The sequence below is a fragment of the Falco peregrinus genome, chromosome 3 (assembly GCF_023634155.1).
Source record: "Falco peregrinus isolate bFalPer1 chromosome 3, bFalPer1.pri, whole genome shotgun sequence".
In the NCBI taxonomy this organism is placed as follows: Eukaryota; Metazoa; Chordata; class Aves; order Falconiformes; family Falconidae; genus Falco; species Falco peregrinus.
In genome coordinates this window covers 29,564,413-29,591,237 of record NC_073723.1, presented here as the reverse complement: position 1 = coordinate 29,591,237, position 26,825 = coordinate 29,564,413, and the positions used below count along the sequence as shown (strand labels likewise).

Sequence of the window (26,825 nt, the reverse complement as noted above, 5' to 3'; positions counted from 1 at the left end):
CAAAAACTGTGGTCTTGGGCAGCACATGGAGTGCAGAAATGCCTACAGAAGGATCCACGTTTTGGTAGTGGGCCATTAATTATGGCAATAACTGTTGCCTGGCTCTAGGTGGTGATGTATAACATTTTCCACAAATGGCCGTGCACCTCCTACACACTGCAGCTCCACACTATGTAGATAAACAGCCATTTTAAACATGGATAGTATGCATGTTTTTTATTAGTCTAACATAGATATGTGGGTAGAGTAAGTAATACAGAGTTGATTTTAAAATTTTTTAAATAAACTACATTTACCAAATACTCATCTCAAAATTTAGGTTCTGATTTAAATTAATCATGAGGCCTTCCATTTTTTCCCAAGTACGGCTATGTATCTGTTTCTTTATGTATTGAGTATTCAGCGCATATGGAAAATTCACAAAATATAAAGAAAAAAAAGACAAAGCAACACATTTATGCACTTCTTGACATGAAACTTTAGAGGAACATCTGCAAGAGCTTTTTTGAAAAAAAGGATCTAAATTTGAAGACAATAATGATATCAAAGTATATTAAAAATATATTTTAAAAACTTTCCCAGGATTGTGTATATGTTCAAATGCTAGGAGAACCCATAGTTTCACCTAATGTTACTAGTCTCCTTTAATCCATTACTTAACATAAATCCAGGCAAAGGTGCACTTCTGTAGTTTGTCTTGAATTAGAAGTTTGCCAGTTGCATGTTCTTTCTTTCCAAGTAAGTTGCTGTGACATTTCATCTGACTATCTACCTTTGTTAAACTTTTGGCATACCACTTTAATCATGGGTAGGTTTTAGAAGTCTCTTTGGTTTTATGGCTGTTCTTCAAATTCCTGGAACTTGCACAAGCTTCACCAGTAAGAGAAGTTTTCTAGATAATGAAGTTGTGTGTCATCTGTTGCAGCCAAAGGATAAGCAAACAGCTTCAGATTATAAGGGTTGATATGAACTATACAGTTTCTGTAAAACCTTGCCTTGCTGCTATTTCCAGATTGTCCCAAGAGCTTATTTTCCTTGTGCCTTTACTTGTGTTGTGGCAAAGTTAAGCAGTTTCACTGATCAAGTTTCTTTCCTTTTTTACAGTCCCAACATTGTTGTTTTTATTTGTGGAGGGAAAATGAAGAACTGATGTTTCTGCCATGGCATAGCATGTTGCCTTTTCTTTAGCAGTTTTGAAATAGCGCTTTGATATATTTGTTTGAAGGAAGTCAGAGCAAATCCTAGATGCACTTGCAAGAAACTACATCAGGATTATATCTTGGGAGACTGAGAGTATCTGAACTTGTTCTTCCTGTTTACTGGATGTTGCAGCCCCTTTCTATTTAATTTTTCATCCCTCATTGTCCCATTTTCACATGCTACTAATGTTCTTGACCTGCTGGCCACACTTCTTTTGATGCAGGCCAGTGTTCAGTTGGCTTTCTGGGCTGCAGGCACACATTACTGGGCCATGTTGAGCTTTTTGTCCACCAACACCCCAAAGTCTTTCTCCACAGGGATGCTCTTAATCCATTCTCCACTCAGCCTGTATTTGTGCTTGGGATTGCCCTGACCCACGTGCAGGACCTTGAACTTGGCCTTGTTGAACTTCATGAGGTTTGCACAGGCCCACCTCTCAAACCTGTTAAGGTCAATCTGGATGGCATCCCTTCCCTCCAGCATGTTGACTGCACCACACAACATGGTATCATTGACAGACTTGCTGAGGGTGCACTCAGTCCCAGTGTCCATGTTGCCGACAAACATGTTGAACAGCACCAGTCCCAGTACGTACCTCTAAGGAATGCCCACTCATCACCAGTCTCCACTTGAACATTGAGCCATTGACAGCAACTCTTTGAGTACAACCATCCAGCTAATTCCTTACCCACTGAGTGGTCCATCCATCAAATCCATGTCTCTCCGGTTGAGAGACAAGGATGTTGTGCAGGACAGTGTCACATTCTTTGCACGAGTCCAGGTAGATGACATCAATTGCTCTTCTCTTATCCACCAATGCTGTAACCCCATTGTAGAAGGCCACCAAATTTGTCAGGCACAATATGCCCTGAGTGAAGTCATGTTGACTGTCACCAGTCACCTTCTTATTGTCCATGTGCCTTAGCATAGCTTCCAGGAGGATCTGCTCCATGATCTTGCCAGGCAAAGAGGTAAGAATGACCAACCTGTAGTTTCCCGGGTCTTCTTTATTTTCCTTTTTAAAAATGGGGGTTACGTTTTCCCTTTTTCAGTCAGTGAGTACTTCACCAAAGTATGTGTTTAAAGAAAGTATGTACATGAAACCAGAGACACAAAGCCTATTCTTCTTGCTCCAAACCAGTTACATTTAGGACACTCTTGTGCAGATGATTTCTATAGTAACAACCGTGCAGATAATAGATTTGTCTCAGCAAGTATTCACATGTGAAGACCTAAGGTATGCCTCAGTTTCCCTGCTTAACAGTTAACTGTGTTCTACAAGGCAACCAGCTTATCATTATGTGACAATAGGTCTTTTATTTGCTCTGTGATGTACTTGTTACGTAGCAGTTAAAGTTGGAATCTCTTGGTCGTGATGATTCTCATTCTTGTGAATCAGTCCATAAAATGTCTTCCACTGAGGACTTCGGAGCATGGTAGCAGCCTTCAAGCAGGATATGTTTTATAAGGTATATAGAAATGTCTCCTGCAGGGATATCGGTGTTTAGAAGATACGTGAGCAACTCAGGAACAGGGAGGAGTGTGCTAGTCTAAACTGCAGAGGAAGGGCTTCACAGTCTTTCTTCTCATCTCCCAAATGATAACATTGGCTTGAGCTGGTTATGAGGACAGCTGAAAGAGAATTTGTGGCCATTTCCTCCATCCTGATTGTTCCAGTTGCTTGGGAAATATGGCATAAGAAAGAAAGGAGTAGGAGCAATTTCTAATTCCTGAAAATAGTTACAGTTATGCAGAAAATGCTACTGTCCCAGAACATAAAGAGTAATTGAAGAAGAATTTATTCCACATCGTAAGGGACTGTATTTCAGAGCTATCATGTAAGCTAAATTCAACCATGCTTGTACAGTTCCTTGGATCAGTCAGGCTGCAGCATTTGAGAAAGGGTAAGTGGTATTTTCTGTGGTATTTTTACAATTTGAAGGAAGGAGTTGCAGGAAAAAAAATATCTGTTAGTGATTCAACAGTGACTTTCAAATTGTACAGATCCAATAGGGAGGTAGCTACATTTAGGCATTTAAGCTCAAAGAAACTGCTGTTGGATATCCATGCTGTGTGGCTTAAAACTGTGCTTGTATGCGTCTAGTTTCCTGAAGTCTTCCTGTGGGTTCCTACGATCTTGAGAATCTCAGATTTATTTGTCTTTGCCTCTGATTAGCCTGTGGGGTTTTTCTACTTTTGTGATTTCATCTGAGCCAGTTTTTTTATATCATTTATCTTTACCAAGAACAAGGTTGACAGGTTTAGGTTGGGAGGGGCTCACCAAGATAGGAGAGCAACTTGTATGCCATCAAGGAGGTATTTTGCTTTTCTGTGCCAGCAGGTGAACAGGACATGCCAATGATTTCCTGTACAGCTGCAGGCCTGTGCTAGCTAGTGAACTTTTTACAGAGATCTCAGTGTTTGCCATTCCATAGCAGCATTATCTTTCCAGTAAGGGATATTGCTGGCACTGCCCCATATCTCAAACAAAAAGCTATGTGTTGTCACAAGAGCATTTACACAAGTGGCCATGGATTTAAAAGGTGGAGAAAACCATATTTGTCTAATCAAATTGGTCGTATAATGTGTAATGCTCCAAATTCTGAGCTCTCTGATTTATTTAAGCTGCATCACCAACACAGACTTAAAATTCTTTCTCCTGGATTGTCATCCAGTGAGAGATACAAGCTGTTAAAGCTTACAAGACAAAAGGAAGATAATCTATGGCATTTGTTCTTTTCTCCATAGGAAGTTAAAATAAAACATCTACTGAACTATAGCCCTAACAGGTTTTTGTATTAGAGGATGTTTCCCTTGTGTACCTGCCAGGATTCCTATTGCGTGCAAGTGTAGTCAGCATTATAATGGCTGATGAAAAGATGAATGTGTGCTAAGGTCTCCTTTTTTGGCCTTTCTTCTTTATATAGTATCCTAATAAACAGAGTAGTTAGTCATGGTTTAGAAAAGTGGTGATTAAATTAACCAAATCTCAAAGTCTACTGGCAAAAATTAGGTTAGTGAGTATAGTTCTGAGGCCGCAAGGGCTTAACTTGCAGGCTTTATTAAACAATAAAGAAAGACCAGGTAAATAAAACCACTCTGGTTAAATTTACTCAGAGCATTTACAGATATGGTGAAATCTCTTTTAGGAGAACATAAAATATTTCTAACTTCAAAAGGTGATGATTCAAAAAAATGGTCTTTTGCGTTGCCTTACATGCTTATGCTATTTAAATAAAACATTTGCAAACTCTGCAGTTGGGAATCTGATTTTTTCAACACTGTCAGCCAATAAACAGTCATTTTCTAACACCTTGTGGTTGTTTTAACAGTGGCTTAAGGAAGCATGAGCTTAAAAATGACTGACATTAGACCTACTGTAAGTCATTATTCCAGGAAGGATTTGACATGACAGTCAACAGGAAAAGAATTATGATCAATGTCAAAGACATTCATTTTTCCTTTTAACAGAGAATACCTCATTTTTGGCTGGCTCTGCTTCCTTTTTACTTTTCGTTCCCTGTTGGGGCTACAGTGTTCAGCTGGGCATTTGAGAGTCTGGGAAAAGAGCTTTTTGGGAAACCACAAATTTTATTCATGTTTGATTTATTTCTTATATTCCCAAAGCAACAACTATTTTGGAAATCCAGATGATTTGTGTGTGACAGGTTAGTGATTTAAGTTCATAGTGTTATTAGATAATAAGCTGTAAAGTTCAACCATGCTTATTGATAAACCTGTCGGTTTGCAAATTTTTTAATCTGCTGCCAGATGCTGAAGACAGTTCAGTACTGTCTTCAAATAATCAGACTTTTTAGACATATGATGAAATAATTTGTCTAGCTGTTGTGAATTGCTCAGAAGGCAGATTTGGTGCTTTGCCTGGGGTTCTGCTTTTTAAAACTTATATTTCTTGTTAATTCTGCCTTTTGATATTGTTGAAAATGACTGTACTAGTCATACCTCTACTGTACATAGACTGTATATGGTGGGTTTATGATCTCTACTGCATGAAGAGTTGCAACAAGCTTGAAACAAAATACAGAATACAGAATAATGATTGAGCATATCTGATCATAAACTAGACTGTAACAAATGCCTTTTATTCTAATATAGGAAACTGCTTTTCTGTCAGTAGAAGCAGTGTTTACATCCATGCATGTATACAAAAAAGGATGCAGGCCATCATGTAAACAACTGGTCTGAGGGCTGTAGGCTTGCATTACAGCCTGAGCCACTTACACTTCAGATGATCTGGATGTGAGCAAGTTTTATGATGCTGGGCAGAATTCTGCACATTTTCCAGAGTTAAGACTCTGACTATTGATGATAAGTATTGTCTTAATTTTCTGGCAAGGAAGGACTTAGGGGCTAAAGGAGTTGCAGTGTTACACAGTGAGTCTTAAGCAGATGTTGAAACAGAGCCTGTTCTCTTTAGGAATTCCAGCTTTAAACATTATTTGTGAACTTCCTTGCCTGAGAGCAGGATTATCTTAGACTTTACTATTTTGTTACTGTATTTTGTGTGTATAATTTTAATTATTTTGCTGTGTGATCTTAGTGTTCACTGCATTGAGATGAGACTGTATTGTTTGGCTTACAGTTTCTGTGCAGTCTGCAGGGAGTTAAGCGTAACTCGTTGGGAATGTTAATGGAAGTTGTGCATAATTTGCCTGTGCATCACACTGAAATTTACCCTTTGGGGTTACTGAGCCAGTGAAAATTCTACCGGGTGCCAGAGGACTGACGAAACCATCAGATTATCTAAATGACAGATTTACACTCTCCTCGTGTTCTGTACTTTTCAGATTTTGTAACTCTGATTTATGAAACTTTGCAAACCCAAGCCCTTCCTGCTGTATGCTGATCTTGTGGCACTGCTTGTAGGAACCAGGCTTTACTGTGGTGAAAATATGTGGTCAAAATAGCCCATATACCAAAAATTACACGGTATTTTAGGTATTAATAGGCTGCTACCCTCAATCCCAGAGGTAACTACATTTCAACAGAATAATGCTTATATTATTAATAAATACTGAAGCTTAAAAAAATGAAACACCTTCCATAAAATGTGGAAGATTTTTCCTGTATCAAAAAAAGAGAATGAGGAGTACTGCAAGAAGTAGGTAAGTCCCTAATGTAAGATCTCCTGTCTATATACTTTTGTTTCTCAATACTTGCAACAATGAATTAAGTTCATAGCAAAAGCAACAGTATTTAATTTATTATTAGAAAAGCAAGTGATCTTCACATAAACTCAGTCTCAAGATGAATGACAATTAGTAGAAAAAAACGAGTTTGACACTTAATACTACATACATTTTCCTGTTTAAAAAGTCATGCCGAAATGTCACTTATAGCATAGCACTCTTCTGTGCTTTCTTAAGAAAAGCTGTTAGTGTGTTTAGAGTAATTTTCCATAAAGAAAAAAAGCCAGTATCTGTGACAGATTACATTACTATACACACCTGCATTTGCTCTGAACCTGCTAGCCTGATAAATTGATAAGTTGGTCACATGTTGTTTTAAAAAGGCAAAGAACATAGTTCCTAATAAAAGAATGCTACATATTTCTTCTAAAAGGTTAAAAAACATTTCTCAGGGCTCTTAAATTACCATATTCTGATACCAAGGGAAAATAAAACCTGGGCTTAGAGTCTTGTTTGTACTTAGAGGGCTTTCCGGACAGGAAGGCAATCTTGATGCAATTCAGTAAGCCACAATACCAGTGGGGCATTACAGGTGAAAAAATTGCAGCTGTACCCCTCACCACAATGTATTACAACTGTACAGTGGAATATTTCCTGTACAGAAATAGGGCTTGGTTAACTTTGTTTCCCAAGAGTAGATCACATTAAAATGTTATAAAATCATGATTTCCTGCATTTGAATACTTGTGGTTTCTCAACTGGTTCCAATATTACAAAGGGGTTTTTATAGCTTCTATTAGTTGAAGATGTATAGAAGCTTTTTTCCAAAGTCAGCTAAAAGGCAGTTATGTATTTTTTAAAGAACAGTTTCTCTCAGAAGGCAGGAGTTTTCTTTCATATCTCTTTATTATAACTCTATTTAATATTTATTTTATGAACTACAGTACAGATGTAAATTTAAATAAAATAAATATTCTAATTGGATCATAAATAAATTTGTTAAATGTTGAAAGAGCTGAGGTGTATGTTATTACTTAGAAAGCAAAATAGTAGTTATTTTCATTATTCAGCCAAAGACCTCAATATGAATAGGGAAAAAAAATTAAATTAAGCAGATACTGCATATTCAGTTTTAAAGTGAGTATTTATAACTTAAATGTTCTAGAGGACAAAATTTGTTAAACCAAATTCAAAGAGAAGTATAAAAATTCTGTGAAGAAATTATATGGGTAGATTTTGAAAAATTTCTCCAGGTGTGGTATCTGATTATTCCTGAATGTTGAAAAGTGAGAGTGCACCATAGAGGAATAACTTTTACTGCCCAAAAATATACAGGTATGTAACACATCAAAATGGTGTCAAAGTACAGAAAACCGTAATAAAAACACAAAGGAGATGAACTGGGGGAGCAGCAAATGCTTTGTACGGCTAGAATGTTTTTAATCTTAGTACTGCTATTACTCCTAATACTACTGATACTAGGCTAAATTTTTACCTCACTGTAAACCACCATCTTTTTCCTTTATTTGGATCTTCATGAAAAGGTAAAATTGGTAGTTGACCTGTGCTGGGAGAGGCTGTTTTCCACACTGATATGACACAGTCTTAGCCCTGAGGAAGGCTGAAAAAATGTTTTCCAACAGGCAGTTCAGTTTGTAGGATGATGTCACAATGTCAGTCACATAAGCTGAACAGGAATGTGGATGTTGAATTGGCCTACAGTTGTCCAAAAATATTGTTCCAGTGGTCAGATTGGATTGTGTGTGTCATGTGAACAGGCATATTACAGAGGTTTTATTCTGTTTAATATTAATTTTCTTTTGAGCGTATTTTCTACATAATAAATTTTTCTGCAGGGTTCTTTTGCGATTTTTATATAAATAATACTTCAAAATCAAATTTAATAGTCATGTTCTTGGTAGTTATTGCCAAGAATTTTTCCCTAATAAAAATTGGGATAAAGCTTTTTATTTCCTACTACTGTGACTTCTGTTCACCTAATGGCAGAATTATATTTTTAAGGCAGTTGGCCTTAAAACAGTAAAATATCCTAATAACAGAATAGCTTTATTACAGAGCAATCATTTTATTCACACTCAGGAAACTAGAGCTAAAATCTCAGCATGGGTTGGTGTCTGACACAAAGTGCTAGTTTGTATTGTATTCTGCCTCTCATTCACTTAGGTGGCCCTGCTTGGAGTAGATAAAACACACACACGCTTCCTGCCTTCTGTGTACATTTTCTTGTACAGTAATTGTTTCTGGAACAAGGATAACTTCATTTCCAAGAGGAAGCGCCCACGATCTGAGGGGCTGAGATTCAAGAAGTGAGCATTTATTCTGTAAAAGCTTATTTTCTAGCAAAAACATGAATCAAAAGGAAGCATCACTGAAAGCAACATCAAGCACATTCTGTAACCCAGCTGTTAATCTCTTTCTTTGTCAGCTGGACAAGATGTATTTTGCAGCCAAAGAGATCTGCATGTGTATAGTTAAAAGTCCATTTTTTATATTGAGTTTAAAAATTATATGCTCCAGTACTTAAATAATAAAGCAATCATACTGTTATATAGATTCATTCAGCAACCTTAAAATAGCAGGCAGATGGCTGTAGCTTTTTCCTAGAGATAAAAAAAGATGTCTGTGCAAAAGATGGGATTAGCTAAGAAATGGAGGTATTTTACTTATTTATATCCTAAATGGCAATGCCGTCTGTGTCTGGTACCTGTTCGCATTATGACAAGATGTATAGTGAATTGTAGGTATGATCAGTTATGGTAAGGTGACAGCTTGTGGAAGTGCACTGGTGTTGGTCCTCTGCTTAGCTAGAGAGCTCAGCTAGAGAAACATACCTAGTGATGTGTGGTGGGCACCCAAGGCTTTTCAAATCCAGATTAGCAAAGCAGTCTAAAGCTGGGAGGATAACATCAGGTCACAGGAAAATCTAGAAGCATGTTGTGATCATGAAAGCCTTTAAAAAGCACATATGGATCAACAGTCAGTTCTTTCCCATTGCGTTTTATTAAAGTGGGAATAAGGAGTATCCATGTGGTCAATAGGGTGTACAACGTATGGATGAAAATATTAATACGTAACATAGTGTTAACAGAGTCTGTAGTATTTCTTGACCCCTAGTTTCCAAATAGGAATTAAATTATTCTGGTACAGGTAATGTGTGACACAAGATAAGATGAATAACAAAAACCACGACCTATCACGTTGTAGTACATTAGTGGGAATACTTCGTGTTGGTTATTAATACTGTCTTGCTGATAGGTTAACAAGCATGCAGGAAATGACTTGAAGGATGCAAATTTATAAGAAGGTTTTTGAGTTTTTGTTTGGGGCTTGGTGTTTTTTTGTGGAAAATTACAGAGGTTTCAGCTCTGCTGAAATTGAGAGCTTTTGTAGAAAGTTGATGTATGTTCACAGAGGTGATCCTCATAATGTCTGTGTTACAGTACTATGTATTCACAGAGATTCACAGAGAACAAGAATCCACACACTCCTAATTCAAAAGATTTCTGCTCCAAGGCAATTATTTCAGCTGAGTTGTTTCTTTGCGTCCTTTACTTATAGGGGGCAGGACTGGAACTGTCACTGGGAGGGAGCTGCTTCCCTTCCTATCAAAACTTACTAACAGACCATTTTCATTCTTCATCAGAACAGTACCATGCAGTTTTCAGATCTCCCATGTCTATAGTCCACAGCAGTAATGAGAAAAAGGAGGAACCTTCAAATTCTCTGCTTTGTTTTAGATTTATCTTACTAACAGTTTTTGTTATAAATACTCAAAGTTTAGGCTCTTTTCATGTAGCTTTTCACTTCTGCTTCTGATCTCTGTTGTTAATGCTGCTGAATAAAAAGCATTTGACTGCTGTTTTTCTCTCTGTTGCCATAATCATCCTTCTAAGTAAGTGTTTGTGCCATAGTACATGGTTTTCTTGCAAAGCAGAACCTGGAGATTCTTGGTTAAATCTGAGCCCACAGTTTTATGCACATGTAAGTGACAGGGGCTGTACAGTAATGGTTCCATTTGGAGTTTACAGGTGAATAAAATCGTAGCAATTAAAACTTTCTTTGAGACCTGGGAAAGAAGACAAAAGCTTTGGAGAAGTGTCTGTTGAAGAAGCATGCTTGCTTTTTAGCAAAGAAGTTTGTGGTTAGATATGCTTCGTTAGTATTTAGTTTTACAGAGGCAGCACTAGCCGTCACATTTTCTAAGAGGTAACAATTATCTGAATTATAGCTTAGGTTTTATTCAAATATTTTAAGGTGAAAGTACCATATTTAATTCTACATATGGGGAATTTCTTGTTGCAGCTAATTCACTTATTCCCACTGCCTATGACTCAGTTCTGGCATTATAGCCCATTTCCAGGCTTTCACAACTATTATTTTTGGCAGCTAATATTGCCCAGAGCTACCATCTTTCCTTAAACTTACCCAGATCAGGCATTTGTAATAAACCCCCTAGAACAAATAAAGCTAGATATGTAGGAATCAGAAATTCTAAATCAACTAAGTCTTTTGCAAGTTTCAAACTAGAAAGCTTACAGTTTGGACAGTCCCAAAGCATGAGCTGTATTTTATATAAGCAATCACATAAGGCATGTCTGACTTTTTACTTCTAATGTGCAGATGATGCCTTAAAAGATACTGTCTCTTACTCTGGTAGATTATTAACATACTGCAACACAATTACAAAAAAAAATCATGAGCAAAAATAAAGAGGAAGAATCTTTTCAACGTGCTTACCAGCCTGCTTTGTTAGGTGGTATATTCTTTCTGGCTACTCGTACTGCTGAGTCCAGCAGTCATTCCTGTGCCTTTCCAAATTCTTCATAATTTGCTTAAGAGGTTACCATGAAGTTCCTGAAAGGCAAATACACTATGTTATCAGAGCCTGAAGAGGAGTTATTACTTCTTTATAGCATAATTGTTCTGATCATTTTACTTTGCCACATTTTCCTCAAGATAAGTTTCAATATTTCCACCACCTACTGAGTGGGTGGAAATTTTAAAATTCCTAGTTTTCTTTTTTTTAAACAACAGATATGAAGTCGGGGGGGGGAGGAGAGGGGGTGTTCAAGTTTTGTTCTGCCTTTATTTTCGGTCTTTGTTTTCAGTCTCTCTATATCATTTTCCTCTAGTCTTACTGATAGTTTTGGTTTTTGTATTGTAGTACCACTTGTGAGAGTCCTTTTTATGCTCTTTACTTGTTCTTCCAGCTCATTAATCTTTGTGTGAATAGGTAGAATTCGTTCACCTTGTTTAGCCTCTTCTAAAATGCCCGCTACTTGCTATTCTAATCCAATCTTGTGAGAGTCTCATTAGGGAGATTTCCATATTTAAAAAAAAAAAAAAAAGTTTTGTTGTGAGATGTAATCTAAAAGAAATAAATATCCTAAATAATAGGATAGCTTTACAAGACTTGTTGCACATGTGTTACTCAACAACATCAACATGAAAAGGTAACTTAAGTGTTGATAGGCAATAGGAAGCACAAGACCAAACCAAGTATTCAAATATATCAAATCAGAGTCCTAAAAAATCTCCAGGTATTATAAGGACTAAGAGTTAAAAATATGCAGAAATAAATATTGCTATATGTAGAAGTACTTGTGCAACCATGAAAGGCTGCAACCTTTTGCCAGAAATTATACAGATCCTTTTGTAATTATATAATTCCAAGACTTTATGCTATAGGAAATATGCCAACTATTGTAATATTTTAAATAAAATCAAATGTTTTATCACAAATGAAGACTGTGGAGGTTTAAAAAGAGTGTTTAAAAAAGAGTGTAAATGACCACACCATGTGGTATGAAAGATAGTGGATGATGGATGTTGCCATTGGGGTTAACATAGGAGAGTACCTTGGATATATCCCTAATTGAAGGTAGGGACATTGCTATGGTATTACAATTTTGACTGCTTGTCCACAGGCGTTGCAGGTTCAACTAATTGAACACTTAGAAGTTTTGAAGAAATCTAAAACTCTGTAATGCCGCTAAGAGCAAAAACAATAAATATAGTATAACTTTGAAATATGGCTACAAACACCGTAATGTAATGTTTCATACTGCTGTTGTTGTACACAGCACCATTGTAGAGTTAGCAACGCAGAAAAGAAAACAACTTTCATCGAGCCCAGCCTGCTCCCACTGGGGCAATGCTTGTTACTGTCTCCATCTTATTAACAAATCAAGGTTTTAAAAGCAGCTGTCTTGAGCACCACGGCTGTCCTTCAACCTCCCTTTTTCTGTTCAGGTTTCTAGCCTTACACTTTATTCATAGAGCAGCTTAGTTTTGACCCATAGTTCGTGTAGACCTTTTCCTCTATTAACAGTTTGTCTCCTGAGGTGTTTGGGTAGAGCAGTCGCGTTCCTTTTGTTTTCCTTCCTTTGGTCCTCAGCTCTGCACAGATCCTACCATGAGTTAATACAGTTTTAACATGTAGAAGTGGACTTGTGTGCTACGTTCCAGATGAGGCCCCACTGGTGTCTTATACAAGTCGATTAATATTTGCCCCTCCTTTTTGGAAGTATCTCACCTGATGTCTCTCAGGATGACATTTGCTTTTTCCAGGCATCATCATACTGCCTCAGAATTTTCCAGCTGACATTTACGTATCTTCACCCTTTCCAATTGAATATGCAGCTTTTAAACAAATGCGTTGCTGTCTTTACATATGACTTGTGCTTTTCTATATTAAATCAATCCCTTTTCTCAGACTCTAATCTTTGAAATTAAATCAGCACTCCTGATTGATATTGCTATGCTACTTTATATTATATACATTACTAGCATCAGAGTTTTGCTGGTAGTTATCAGATACTTTTTTTCCCTCCATCCTGACCTAAAAAAAAAGTTGGTGACTGTGGTTTCTTTTTTCAGTCTTCAGGTATCATTGTGACTTGACAGATGTAGTAAAAGTCCATATTTCAGGCTCTGTGGTTCCACATGGTAATTCCTCCAGAATTCTTTGATGATTATATATGTTCCCTTGCCCTCCTCAGCTTGAACCACTGAGCTCCCTGAATTTTCCTTCTTAACCTTCATTCCTGTTAATTAATCCGCCTGCTGTCACCTCCATGTGCGTTATAGTCCTTACTAAGCAACAAGGAAGAATACTTACAGAGGTTTTTTTAGCTGTGCCTAGATTTACTTGCAGATCTACCACATTCTTACTTTTTCTTGGTAATTTATGTATGTATGTCTATACACAGACACGCATAAAAAAGGTAATAGCACATACACGTGCATTTTGTGCTAGTTGCTTTTTGTCAGCTTGATTTCTAGTATTTCTTGACATGTACAAGTGCCGTAACTGTGGATTTCTGTATCTTAATTCTAAAATCTTCATATCTTACTGAGTTTGCATTTGTTTTAAATTCATATTCTCATTCACTATCATGCTGTTATCCCCAACCCCAAAAAAGGAGGCCTAAGACACAACCCTTTAAATCTATGCTTTTATTAAAATTTGTTTTCTATTGTCTTAAGAAATGCCTCTTAATAACATTCTCTCCAGATCAGTGATGCATCCAGGAGTAATCCAAGTGAGTTATTTACAGACTTAAAATTAGGGATGTGATTAAACAGAAGCTGCTATGTATTTATTGGGTTTGGGTTCCCAAAATCACAGAGTTGTCTATAATAGCATATTCCATGAAAGAAAAGATCATGTGATTACAAGCACTTCATGATTTCTTCCAGGATTTTTATTCATGTGTTGGCTCACCACAAGGTATTGTGTTGTCTATCGTAATTTTTACTCTGCATTTTTGATCATTTTAATATGAAAATAAATGGGTAAATAATACATTTATATTTTGTTATGCAATAAAATTAAAAGAGCTGGTTCAAGCAAAAAAAAAAATTAATGATGATTAGAATGTCCTTGCTACCATGATGTGATGACATCTGATGGACTTTTTGGCTGCATAGTACAAATAATGATTACTTGAGTAGTCTTTGTTATTCTTGTGTACTATGGAACAAGTAGCTATTTCTGTACCTAGTAAGAGAAGGTTTGAAGTGTTATACTGCAATGACATTCTAAAAATATTTTAAGTCAAGACAGCACAGAATCTGAGTAAGGATTACAATTCTGATATTCTATATGACAGCTTACTTTAGTTTTGCACTTTTAGTGTGTACAGTAAATCCCATTATATTTGCAATCAAGCATAAAGTAATTATGCCATCTCCCTTTTATCACAGATTCCTTGCAGCTTGGAGTACTGGGATGAGCTTCAGAAATCATTTGTTGCATTCCGGGAATTCAGTCTATCAGAAAGCAAAGTCTGTGAACTACAGCTGCCCAGTATCAACCTTGTGAATGATCAGAAAGAGCTCATAGCCTCCGATCTGTGGAGGATTGTCCTGAACAGCAGTCAGAATGTGGCTGATGACCAAAGGTAATTTTAAAGGAGGAGGGAAACAGAAATGTAACGTTACATCTTGAGAAATCTTTTTCCAGATACTTAGGAAAAAAGATACTGTTTTCATATGCAGTAAGAGTAGCTGGTCTTAAATGAGATTGACTGTAGTTCATCTTCATGCGAGGTGATGGAGTGTGCACAAAAAGAGCTTTCTTTTACAAGCAGCCTGGCAGTGTCATTTCATCCATTTTCTGAATACAAGGTTTACTGAAAATTGTGGACAAAGAGGCCATATCCTGAAACCTCTTAGCTCCACAGGGCAGTAAAATTAGCTAATTATCAAAAGAAGGCTGAGGTGTAATCCATTGTATAACATAGTAGTAAACATTCTGCTTCCATGCACTCCCCATACATCACCTTCGTTCTGTCCTCAGTGCAAGTCAATGACTAAAATAAGCGAAGTGTCTGTTTTGAATGGATTAAACAGAACTGGAGTACTTCAAGAGCGTTACATAATTATTATTCATACAGCTTGCTTACTATGCTAACAGTGAAAAAATTTAATGAGTTTTTTCAAATGCTGGGGATCCATTTTTCTTTGTGTTTTCAACTGGAAACAATGTACAATGACAGATATTCTGCCTATTTGCATTCATTCAGTTTTAATTAATAAAGTAGAGTAAGAAGAAACAAGTACAAGTTCTCTTCACAAACAGCAGTGGAATTGCTTTCAAAGACTTTCTTAACATTTTGTAGCTGGAGCAGAAAACCCCACATGACCCTTTTGGATCATTGATATTTGCTGATTGTTGCTGCCTGTGTATGAACACATGCTTGAATGAGTGTGTAGCATCCACATGTATGTTACATGCAGCTATAGAATTCAGAGAAATCAGGAAATATGAACATGTCTAACAAAATCAATGAACAAAATTGAACATCTGGTTTCCATTAATAGTATCAGGTTGGAAATGATTTCTTGATGTTAATTGTGAAAGAATGCATTTTCATCATTGAGAAGTTAAGTGTTTTAGACAAGGTTAATTCCTCTGATTGTGGGACCTTGGCAAAATTGCCTTCCTGGTCAGCTTAACACCACAGAAATGTGAACTCGGTGGGAACTGAAAATGAAGTAGTGAAATTTAGTAGATTTTTTTTTTTTCATCAGGCATTTGGCACTGTAATCATGTTTATTGTTCTCTGCTCAAATAGGGTTCATCACTATATGCAGTATTTTTCATTCAGGGAGCTCTGATAAGCTAATGAGTTGTAATCCTTCAGAAGGAGGCTAGGGTTAAAAAGAAATACAGATAAGTAAAAAAAATACAGTATAAAACCAGTCTGGACTGTGATTAACATCAGAAATATTTACAGGACATTAATTAACCTGCCTAGAAGGTCTGACCTAATGATTTTCAGCTGGGAGGCTGCAGGCCTGCTCCACAATAGTGACCGTCTTCAGTAGTATCAGGGTGTCAAGTTATAAAGGGGTAGAAATACCCTAATGGCCTTGAGGTACCAGAAGACCCTAGGGCAGGCAATTGCTCTGGCCGCAGCAATGATATTAGAAGCCCTACGTCTTCCAGTTTGTGTGTGTATATGAAAAGCTAAAGCAGAAACTACAACTGAAAGAACAGGAATTAAACTGAAGCCTTAGCAGTTCACTGAATAGAATAGGGATGGCAGGAGAGGAAAGAAGGCGGCAAAAACCATGCACCACACTACTGAAGCATTTGAAGGTAAAAAAACAAGAGAAAGAGGGAAGTCAAGGGAAAGTGTCTTGAACTGACAGCTCCTTAGGCTCATGTACAGAGACTGCAGTCACTAGTCCTGACACTTCTGGTGGCCTGAGGAATTTATAATAATGTCAAGAGGTGCAGTTTACACCTACATGAACTAACAGTAGACTGGGAATTTGACGATTCATGCAGGTAAGGGCAAACTCCATCCAGAATCCTGAAACCTGAGAGGGGTACATGAGGAAAACCTCTATTTCAACCAGAGAAAGGAAAGGTTATATTCCCTGTCTCAGCAGCAGTTCCAGATAGAAATTCAAACTGATCTCTATATTCAAGCAAGGCTGCACTGCAGGCTTTCTTAAGGACAACTGCAGGAAGGACTGGTGTGGAAGAAGTAGTCCTGACCAACCTGGAGTGATCCTCCTCAGAGAAAACTAACGGGTCTGAAAAGGAGCAGCTGTTCCTCAGAGATGAGGCCTTGACCGATGGTGCTTGGGCACACTGTCTTTGTTGGAAATAGAGCAAATCATACCAGTCACACGTCACTGGCTTGGAGATTTTGAGACAGATTGGAAGCACTGAAATACATATAGTTACAGCTACAGAACAAGTTTAAAGTAACGGTTAAGCCCCAAAGGATCACATTCTGTTAAAGGGAAGCCTTGTTTAGCAGGTGGTGACAGATACTGCGGACCTGCAGAGAAGGCCAACCCTTCCAGACCCCTAGTAGAATTTAGGAAGTCCGTGCTGGTAGTAACTTTGCTGAAAATGTGACTTCATCAAACAAACATATTGCTACCGGCATGGATATTTTCTTGTTACCAAGCACCCTAAAATGTATTCTGGATTCTACTAGATGAAAAAATGCCAAGCTTTTTTTGGTTTTGATAGAGAGAAACTGCGCCATGTCATGGTAAATTTCAGTGTTAGGCTTGTTCCTAAAGCAAGTGTTTAACGTGAGATCTTACAGACTTGTGAGAAGAGCCACAAGGAGCTGTGCTTAAAGCTAATACCGAGTAGACCAAGGAACTTCAAGGCTGAAGTATCTGTGAGTGAGAGAGAGAAGCAAAAACTGTGTAGAAGTTGAATCTCAGTTTTCCTGGAGACTCATAATGATTTGATATTAGTTACATGCTGTAAGTGTATGACTGATTAGCAAATTTAATTCATGATTAATTGTAAAGTATAAAAATGCTGTCTTGTCAAAGTTTGTTTTCTTAGTTTGATCCTGTATTTTGGGTCAGACTCTTAACAGCTGCCATATGCATGCAGCTGCTGCTCAATGATAATATTTTTTCCTTCAAATTCTGCAGGGCTTTTTTGATATGCTATTTATTAATACCAGAGAGCTGATCCTTTGTGTTTTAAGTACCTTATATTGCTGATTCCTAACATCAGTTATAAAGTATGAAACTTATGTGGCTCATGTGACAGGAAAGCAGCAAGGTTTGTGAGAAGATGTGGATCCAGCTGATACGTTGAGCAGTAGCTGGCAGGCTGAAGTACATCAATAATGAATATGGAAAGATGTCAAGATCCAGATCCTGTGGTATGCAAGCTCTTTCTGAGATTGATCAGGAAATAATTAGATGTATAAAAATGAAGGAGCTATCTGAATAGGGACATAGTATATATGTGTGTGTTGTTTATTTTGTAGACCATTATTCAATGAATGTCTACGGTTTGAATGAACATTTATGAATGTTTATTCAATGAATAAATAAATCTTAAGTCCTAAGTGAAATAATTTAGCATCCCCTTGGGGATTTACTGTAATGTCTATGGAAGGAATCATATATGACATCCATGACTGTTTATGGAAGACCTTAAAATAGGGATTAAAAGGAGATTGTTTTTATAGATTGCATTTTCATGTTGCAGGACTTGCAAATTATAATCAAAGTTACTTTTATTTATAGCTCTGTTTGGTTGGTGAGACACTGAAGCCCCTCCCTGGTTTGCTTGGGGGAGGGGTTATCATTCTTTGTTTAAATGAGTTACATTACAAGATGTTTTATATATTTGTGTATCTCCTGTGTAATGTAAACAGTATTTTTATAATTACTGACATACTAATGTGAAATAGTAATTGAAAATGCCTTAAGATACAAACCATGAAACAAGTAGAAAAACTTTTAAATAAGCATTAAATTGCTACTTTTTTAAAATTAATGTGAGGAATTGTGATCATGTTTCTTGCTAATTGTTTTAGCTTTTATTCAAAGTAAATGATGTACTGGATTTTGACCTCTAACAATTTGGGTTCAGACCAGCATTTGAGTCATAAATTAAATGAGTTAAGTGGTCTCTTTCTTCTTCCCAGTGGATATTTTCCCATGTTGTGGTTTCATCACAAATGGCAGTTTTGGTTTAAATATTCCACTCTTAAAATAACAAGAATAATGCAGGTCACTGTTAAGTCATTGTTCCCAGTTGCCATATATTTAACTTGAACTGCTTTGCATGATGACTTTGAATGTAGGTATTTTCCATTTTAAAAATCCTGATATTTCATAGGATTTAAAAAAAAATCTGTTACTAAATACAGGTCAGCTTTATTTAGAATTTCCCTTGGTTTTGTTACACCCATCCCTCAGCATGTTGTGCCAAACACAAAGCAGTAGAAGCTGGTTATTCCTTTTCTCCCCAGCTGAAAAATTGTGGACAGCCCACACTGTGTTTTGTAGCTCCAAAGCAGCCAAGAGAATGTGGGATTTTTTTGATATTTTATTTATTTGATGTCCAAATTTTGATTTCACAATCAGATCTACCTCTCATATTAATGCTCCTACTATTGTTCACCAAGGCGTAATTGAAAGTTTCCTGGGTTTTCAGCTAACACCGCTTTATTTACTTGCGCACCCAGCATGTGATGGACTGTGTCTTGATTTCTGTGCTCTATGCAAGGTAAACAGAGAAAGTAGCAGTGCTAAAGGTCTGACAGAAGTCTACCTCAGCAAAAAGTTTAAGTGGGATTTAATTTAAAATTGGAGGGTCATGGTAGTGATTTTAAGGACTAGTATTCATTCAATATAATGATCTCTTATTACAGTTCTTTTTTAAGGCAATACTATAGTAATTTGGATGCTGCTTTTAGTATATTTTGTACTGTAACTGGGTTATGGACCCCTTCACAGATAAAACAGTAACACTTGAATGAAGTCTGGGCAGGTAGGAAAGCAGTGATGAAAGAATCCTTGTTGCATTTCTTTTCAGGTGATTTCTAGAAGGTGATCTCTCTGTAGAGTGACTTTGCCTTCTAAAACATGGTATAGCCCACATTGTCCTGCCTCTCTCAGTCCTTCACTGCCAGTGCTTGTCCCTCCCTAGCATGGGAGAGGATGCAAGGCCAGTTCTGTCCCAGGGAGCAGCATTCTCCCACCCTCATTTTCCGTTTCTCTCTGGTTAGGTTCTTTAAGCATGTGGTCAGACTTTGAATTTTCTTAGGGAATCACTCCAGTGGTGGACCCTTTTGGTTTCCAAGCTAACTGTCCATGAGAAAACAAAACGCAGTTTTGAATCTTTTTGTTCCCAGCCTCTTAAGCAGTTATGAGTGAGAAAAGACAAAGGTCCCATCACAGTAAAATGCACAATCAATAAGAAGCAGGTATATAAAATTTGACTAAATAAGAATTTGGAGGGTTTTGGGTTTTTTTATTTTGTGAAAATATCCATCTCTAAAAAACATATCTAAGGAAATAAAAAGGAATAGGTTTCCAAGGAAATGAAATCTGGAATTTCAGAATAAACCTCTAATTTCAGAAGTAAATGTCCTTCCTTTGTACTGCAGTGAGTGTTATAACTGTTGTGCAAATTAAGTCTTAATTCAGAATATCAAAATGTAATTCTTTTTTTAAAGTTCCTCATAGTTTGGTTAACATTTCTTTGCACCCCTCTACCCTTTTCCTATTTTCATTCCATATGTCCCTGAACTTCAGTTTCTAATCATAATGCAATGAGCAACAATTCTTAAAATATTGACAGTTATTCTGAGAGAACTAATCAGTTTCACGGGTTCAAAAGTATTTAATGGTCTAAATCAGCATATGAATGTTGGTGGCTTTTTGATTTGCTTCCGTGCTTTGTTCCAACAGTCTAAGGAATATCCATGGCAGAGCAAAGAAAAGCATCCCATAGTCCCATAGATATTCTAGTGTGTGAACACAAAGAATAATTTTATTTCCAAAGATGGCAGTTCTCAAAAGGCCTACAACACCATTTTTGAAATGAAACAGGCAATTTGAAAGGTAAAGCACAGGAAAGCAGCTAAAAATCTGATTAAGTGATCTATCTTTCATCCTTCACCGGCTTAATTCATTCTTAATATCCTGTCTTGATTCTTTGATAATTAGGTAATACAGTTGGGTTTTACTGCTACACAAGTATTTTAATTGATGTCTACAAATCTAAAGTTGAATTTAAGCTATAATATACCATACTAGCTAGTTACTATAACACAAAATAATACTGATTAGATTTACCTGTCCATGGAATTCTACACATTGGCAGCTGAACGTTTTGAGTACCCACTATATTTCTGCATAATTTTGCAGTAACACTCATGGAATTATGAAAAATTTGGTCCTAAAAGCCTAAGACATATTCCTTTGAAAACCAGTATTTGAATTTAAAATATCTTTAAAAGTCAATGAAAATCCATTCATGGTGCTTTATGAAAGCTAATTACTTTCTGACAGAGATAGTAAGTTAGCCTTACTTAATCTTTTGTTAAATTTTATTTTAAAAATACAAGCAGTATTTGATTGAGGACATGGACTTTGTTTTCTTGAACCAAATCTATGCTTTTAAACAAAAACTCTTCACTGTCAAACTGCAAAGAAAGTGAGAATAAGGAACATTAAGCGTAGATTTGGCTTAATTTAGATAGTTTATTTGTACTTCAGTGGTGTCTTAGCAACCTATAGAGTTGTGATGTAGTGTTAGTTTCTCTCAAGGGACCAAAAGATAATGCTTGGAAATTCATGGCGTCAGGAGCACAGCTACAAAAAAGACATCAATGGGGTGGCATTTTAAATGTAGAATTAATATGTTGTAATAGGTGCTAGTAAAAGGCTCCAGGCTGAGCTTGTAACACTTGGAGATTCTTTTTAAGTGATGACTGTAGAGTGAGAAGGGCAAAGGAAAGAAAGTTTACAGGGACAGGGTTTATGCATGGAAGTAGTTTAATGGCTGTGCACTGATTTCCTTAAAATAAAATGGAAAAAAAAATTTCTCTTGACCAGATTAACTTGTTTAAAGCTCATCCTTACAGCTTTAATAGTGGTAATGTACTCTGTTTAGCTATTTCAGCAATTAAAGATACCTGATATATTTTGGTTTTATTTTCTGTATATATGCTTCACTTCTGTGATTTAAGTGTTTCAGTTTATAAATTGAAAGTGCAGTGTGATAGAAGTATTGTTGGATTGCAGTCTCATCTGCTGTGCTCTGCTTGGAAAAAAATACATACACTAACATCAGCAGTTAAAAGAAAACGATGACATTGGCCATGTCAGCAAACCAACACGGCACATGGTCAAGTCCTACTGTAAGCAATAAAATCCAGGGAGTGCTGAACTACCGCTTTGTTATCTACCTTCTGCAGCTCAGAAAGTGAATCTGGCTCACAAAGTGCATGCGATCAGCTTGTAACCCCCACCGCGCTAGCAGCCTGTACCAGGGTTGACTCCTGTTTTACTCCGTGGTTTGTGCCATCACTGAGTGTGTCGATCCAATTTACCTGTTTGGAAGTCCACCTCTGCCATCATCTTGATCAGCTAGGCACAGGTACGTACTCCTTTATGTAGAAGAATAAAACCGTATAATTCATACATGCTGCTTATTTGCTGTTTTGCTGTCGGTAGTCCCCATTTCCTCATTTAAACAGGCATTCTTGAAATAAATTATCCAACAGCCAGCAGTGATACAGACTGAAAGGTAAAACTGATGACTTCTGTGCATTGAGCAAGTACATACGGTAGGCAGTGGGACTGACTGATCAGCCCCCTTCCTCCCTCCATAGTGGGTAACTGTAGAAGCCGTCCGTTTTTCGTAGTCTGATTAGTGACAGCAGGTGCCATTTCAGTTTTGAGCCATCCTAGTGAATGAATTTGATCTTTTAAATTTTCCAGCATATTAACAGTACTATTAAAATATTTGATGATTTTGCAACTCTTTTAGTAAGAATTCCTTGGAAGAGCTCTGAGAACTGCAGGTTTAACTGTTATTTCAATTATGATGACTTTTGGAGCTACATCTGGTTTTGTTCAGTGCTCTCTGTCATTGCATTAATGGCAAATACATTCCAAGAGATCTTTAGATTATTGTCTGATTTTCAAATGCCAGGAATGCTTTTCATGGAAGATGAGCAAATATCTTAGATAATTTTGACAGGGACAGCTTTCTTCACGAGTAGTTTTTGTGTTTCTGCAAGTATTACAGTATATTCATTATCAAATCATACCAGGACTGACACTCAACATCTAGCAAATAATTTCTTGTCTATTGGCTACCTCTATCAGTACATAATCTTCCTCACTATTACACTCCAATTCCAGATGCTTGATCTTTAAAATTACACGTACTGGAAAAAGCAAAAATCAGATTAAAATCAAACCCAGCTGTTTCATTTTTCAACAGCAACTGAGTTTATGCTGATGCTGTTGTTGTTCTTGTTATAGCACCTAAAGGCCTTAAGTTTTGGGGCTCCGTTGTGCTGTGTTATATGTGAAGGGAGCATAAAACTTATTGTATCCATTATGCTTTTGTAGAATAATAGGGCTTGATCCTGGAAAGTGATGAGTGTTTTGGTTCCAAATCTGTAGAGCACTTGAGCATATGCTAATTTTAAGCATGTGAGGGGTTCCAGCAACATAAATAATAACATCAATGGAAAGACTCACATGCTTAATGTTACACAAGTGGTGTACGTGCCTCGCAGTGTCTGCTGCCACAGCGCTCAGCACTTTGCAGGACTTCAGTGAACACGATAAAATCTTTTTTATTATATATTTCTCATGCTTTAGTCTCAGGAAACTGTTTTGTTTAATTCCTAGTATTATGGGGTAATATGTTGCATCTCAGTGGGTTTGTGGTCTTGAACTCTGTAATTGCAGCAAAGACAATTTTCATGGTGGAGCCTGTTACCCTGTACAGTCACATGTCAGCAAATATTATATTGCTAAATTTTTTTTGTATTCATATTATGCTATGTGTGGAGTATCATCTACATCTACTATAGCAAAAATTCTCACAGTAATATGGTCTCTGCTCTGAATAGGTGGCAACGTGAAGTACTGTGGAATGTATACATAAAGCGGTTTGGTTGGCTGGTCTATTTGCCATGAAAGGATTTGAGTTTGCAGATACTTTTTGTTTGCAGCTGCTATTAATTACAGTTCTATTTTACATCTAATAAACAGTGTGAACAGGATTAATTTCAGATTTCAGAAATGTCAACTCTTCTATGAATTTTACTTGTTTTCATCATATGTACAAGCAGTTAAAATATAATTTACAAAAACATACAGAATGTGGCAATGGTGATGTTCTAGTCATTTGTTCTTTTACTTTTCAGCTCTGCCAAAGTTTCTGCAGCCATTTTTATCTGATAAGAACATGCCATCTGAACTAGAATACATGATAATTTCCTTGGATGAGCCTCATATATATCTTCGTCAGTGGAGCGATGAGTCGATGTTCCAGGAGATACAGTTTTCAGCTCAAGCTGACTGTAAACTTTTGGAGTGCCGAAACGTGACTATGCAGAGTGTTGTGAAACCTTTCAAAATCTGGGGGCAGACTGCTCTTTCAAGCAGCACAGTGGGAAGACTATCGGACTGCACGATAATGGTGGACCCCATTTTCATCAACTTTGGCCAATATGCACTTCATTCTCTAAATAAAGCAATTCAAGCTTGGCAGCAGGTATGCAAATACAATAATAAGAAAAAAATCTAGCTCTTGTGATTAATAGCAAATTAGAATACCAACTGCATTCATTAAAAATATTGCAAGATGTAAAAGCTTTAATTGGCACTAAAAGTGTTTTTTACTAATAAATGTTAATTCCATGATAGCAATGAAAATTAGGAGACAATGAATGCTATATGTAAAGGCAAATGTAGCCAGAACTGGTTGAGTTTCAGTGAAACTACATGGATTTATATCAGAATAATCAGAGTCTTGGTCTTGAAATGCATAATATTCCATTAATTTATGAAAAGGTGAGTGACGCGTGATACGTAAGCACAGCTCAGTCTGAGCGGTAGAGCATATTGTTTCCAGCTACTACTTCTATCCTTAGTGAAGCTCAACACTAGTTTCACATTACATTCTGTGCAAGCAGCATTAATGGCCGAAGCCAGTCCTGGCATAAGGAACCTTGCTTCTGCAATGACCCCTCGAAGGCCTGTAATTCCCTTACTCCACTATAGCCTTGAAATCAAATCATTCTCTTCATCTGCCTGAAGACCTATGTGGAGCCTGGGAATTAATTACCTATCATGGCACTACAATAACAAAGCCCCCAAAAAAGGATGAAACATCTGTTTTATATCAAAAAATTCTTTTTTAAGGGCATTCCACGGTTTTCTTGTTGCAAAAGGACATTCATAAAACAAGATCTAGTGTGATTTAAATCTTTACAGCTGGCTCAAATATCAATGTGAACAAAAATCTTTGTAGCTCCAATTGCTGGTTTTTGTCATATTTTGAACAATGCTTTTAATAAAAAACAAACATAGAAAGTATAAGAGAGTCCTTGGTAGGCGTTTAAACCCAAAATATTTCTTACTTGGTACTAGTCCCTCATCTAAGACATGTGTGGCAACTACTGCAAAATGGCCTTCAGAAAGGTCAGTTTCCTCTTAGGATGGAAAAAAAAAAAAGATTGCTCAGTCATAGCTATATATATAAATAAAATATGGTGCATAAATATTTAAATGTTTTAAACCACATCACAGTGTGAATGACTGACTGACTACTCTGTGCCTTGAAGGAATATTCTGAGCTGAAAAAGTGGAATTGTATATTTGATTAAGTAGAGCCATATGTCTCATAGTATATTGCTGACAGGTACATTCTATGAATAGTTGGTACTGATTTATACATGGATTTGGCAATGTTAACATGAGCCACAGGAGGATATACTTCTGTAATTGTTGCTGTAATTTTCTCGTTTCCTCTCATGTCAAGGGTACTTGCCACCATGTTCTGATGTGGTGGGTATCTAACCCTGAGTATTTGAGATTAAAAACTTGCATCGCTTTGAAATTAGGGAACAGTTAACACACAAGTGGGTTCAAAACAGCTTATTAAATTAATTGTTACCAAGATATTTTGTATGTGGCTTTACCTCCAGGTTTCGGGGGGTGGCACATACTGCACAGGGAGGGAATGAATTTCCCAGTGATAAGCCCTGTTTGATGTTTGCTGTTCGCACAAAATACAGTATAAATGCTGCCAACTAGAAGCGTGAATTTAATAAGCAGGAAAGGTTATTTGAATTCTCCACATATTTTTCACTGGATTAATATCTGAAACAAGTGATGTTGTAGTCAGTGGACAGACAGATGAAGCATGAAACAATTTGGCCCTGCACCTTTAGGTCAAGAGTTCAGGATTAACAGAAGCCTCTGTCAGTGTCTTTGTTTCCTAGATATGGACTGATTTTTTTATTATTTTTTTTAAGTAATGATGAACATTTTGAAAGTAGATTAAGCTTAAAAAACACCAGGCGTACAACTTGCTTTATACTTGTAAGTCACATGTTGAAAATCTGAGAGGATTAGCACTTTTTAAAAACAGTTTCCCCTTTTGACATATTTCACTGTCTAATCTGAAATACCTGTTTAAATACAAGCAGTATCAGGCTAATGCACATCTAAATACAAAGCTACAGTCATGGTTTTAATAATCAAATAACTGGGTGGTGAACTTCCAAGATTGTTATTAATTTAGTTTTATTATTTAATAACAACATCGTACAGAGTATCAAGTGAGATAGCAAATGCATGTCTCTGCGGGGGGAGGGTGTTTTCTCCTATGTCTTTGTGCATTTAAACCTTCACAAATTGTTTTATAGCATTAGTGCTTTGTGATGTGTAGAGACACAGGGTCAGCTGAGAAAACAGCTCCCCAGGTATGGTACTAAGTGAGTATTCCTGGGAAAAAACTATTCCTTTGTGGTCTCACGATACAAATGTTTTCCTAAACCCCTCAGCATTTATAAAAGCTCCTGGTTTAAACCTGTGTTGAACCATTAGAACTTCTTTTCCTCGAGGTCCGTATGGTGCTTAACCTTTCTGTTGGCAGTTGCATAAGTTTTCTTAATGAGCTGGGATCAG

General features: G+C 36.8%; 1 protein-coding gene across 6 annotated transcripts in view; it reads left to right on the top strand.

Annotated features, from left to right (window-relative positions):
* Window positions 1-26,825, top strand: part of VPS13B (vacuolar protein sorting 13 homolog B) — a 478,583-nt gene that overhangs the window by 399,817 nt on the left and 51,941 nt on the right. For all 6 annotated transcript variants that reach the window (XM_055800741.1, XM_055800742.1, XM_055800739.1 and 3 more), the window contains 3 exons: window positions 14,580-14,776; window positions 22,085-22,266; window positions 24,056-24,405. In XM_055800741.1, coding sequence (XP_055656716.1) covers window positions 14,580-14,776; window positions 22,085-22,266; window positions 24,056-24,405 — 729 coding nt within the window. The remainder of the gene's footprint in view (window positions 1-14,579; window positions 14,777-22,084; window positions 22,267-24,055; window positions 24,406-26,825) is intronic.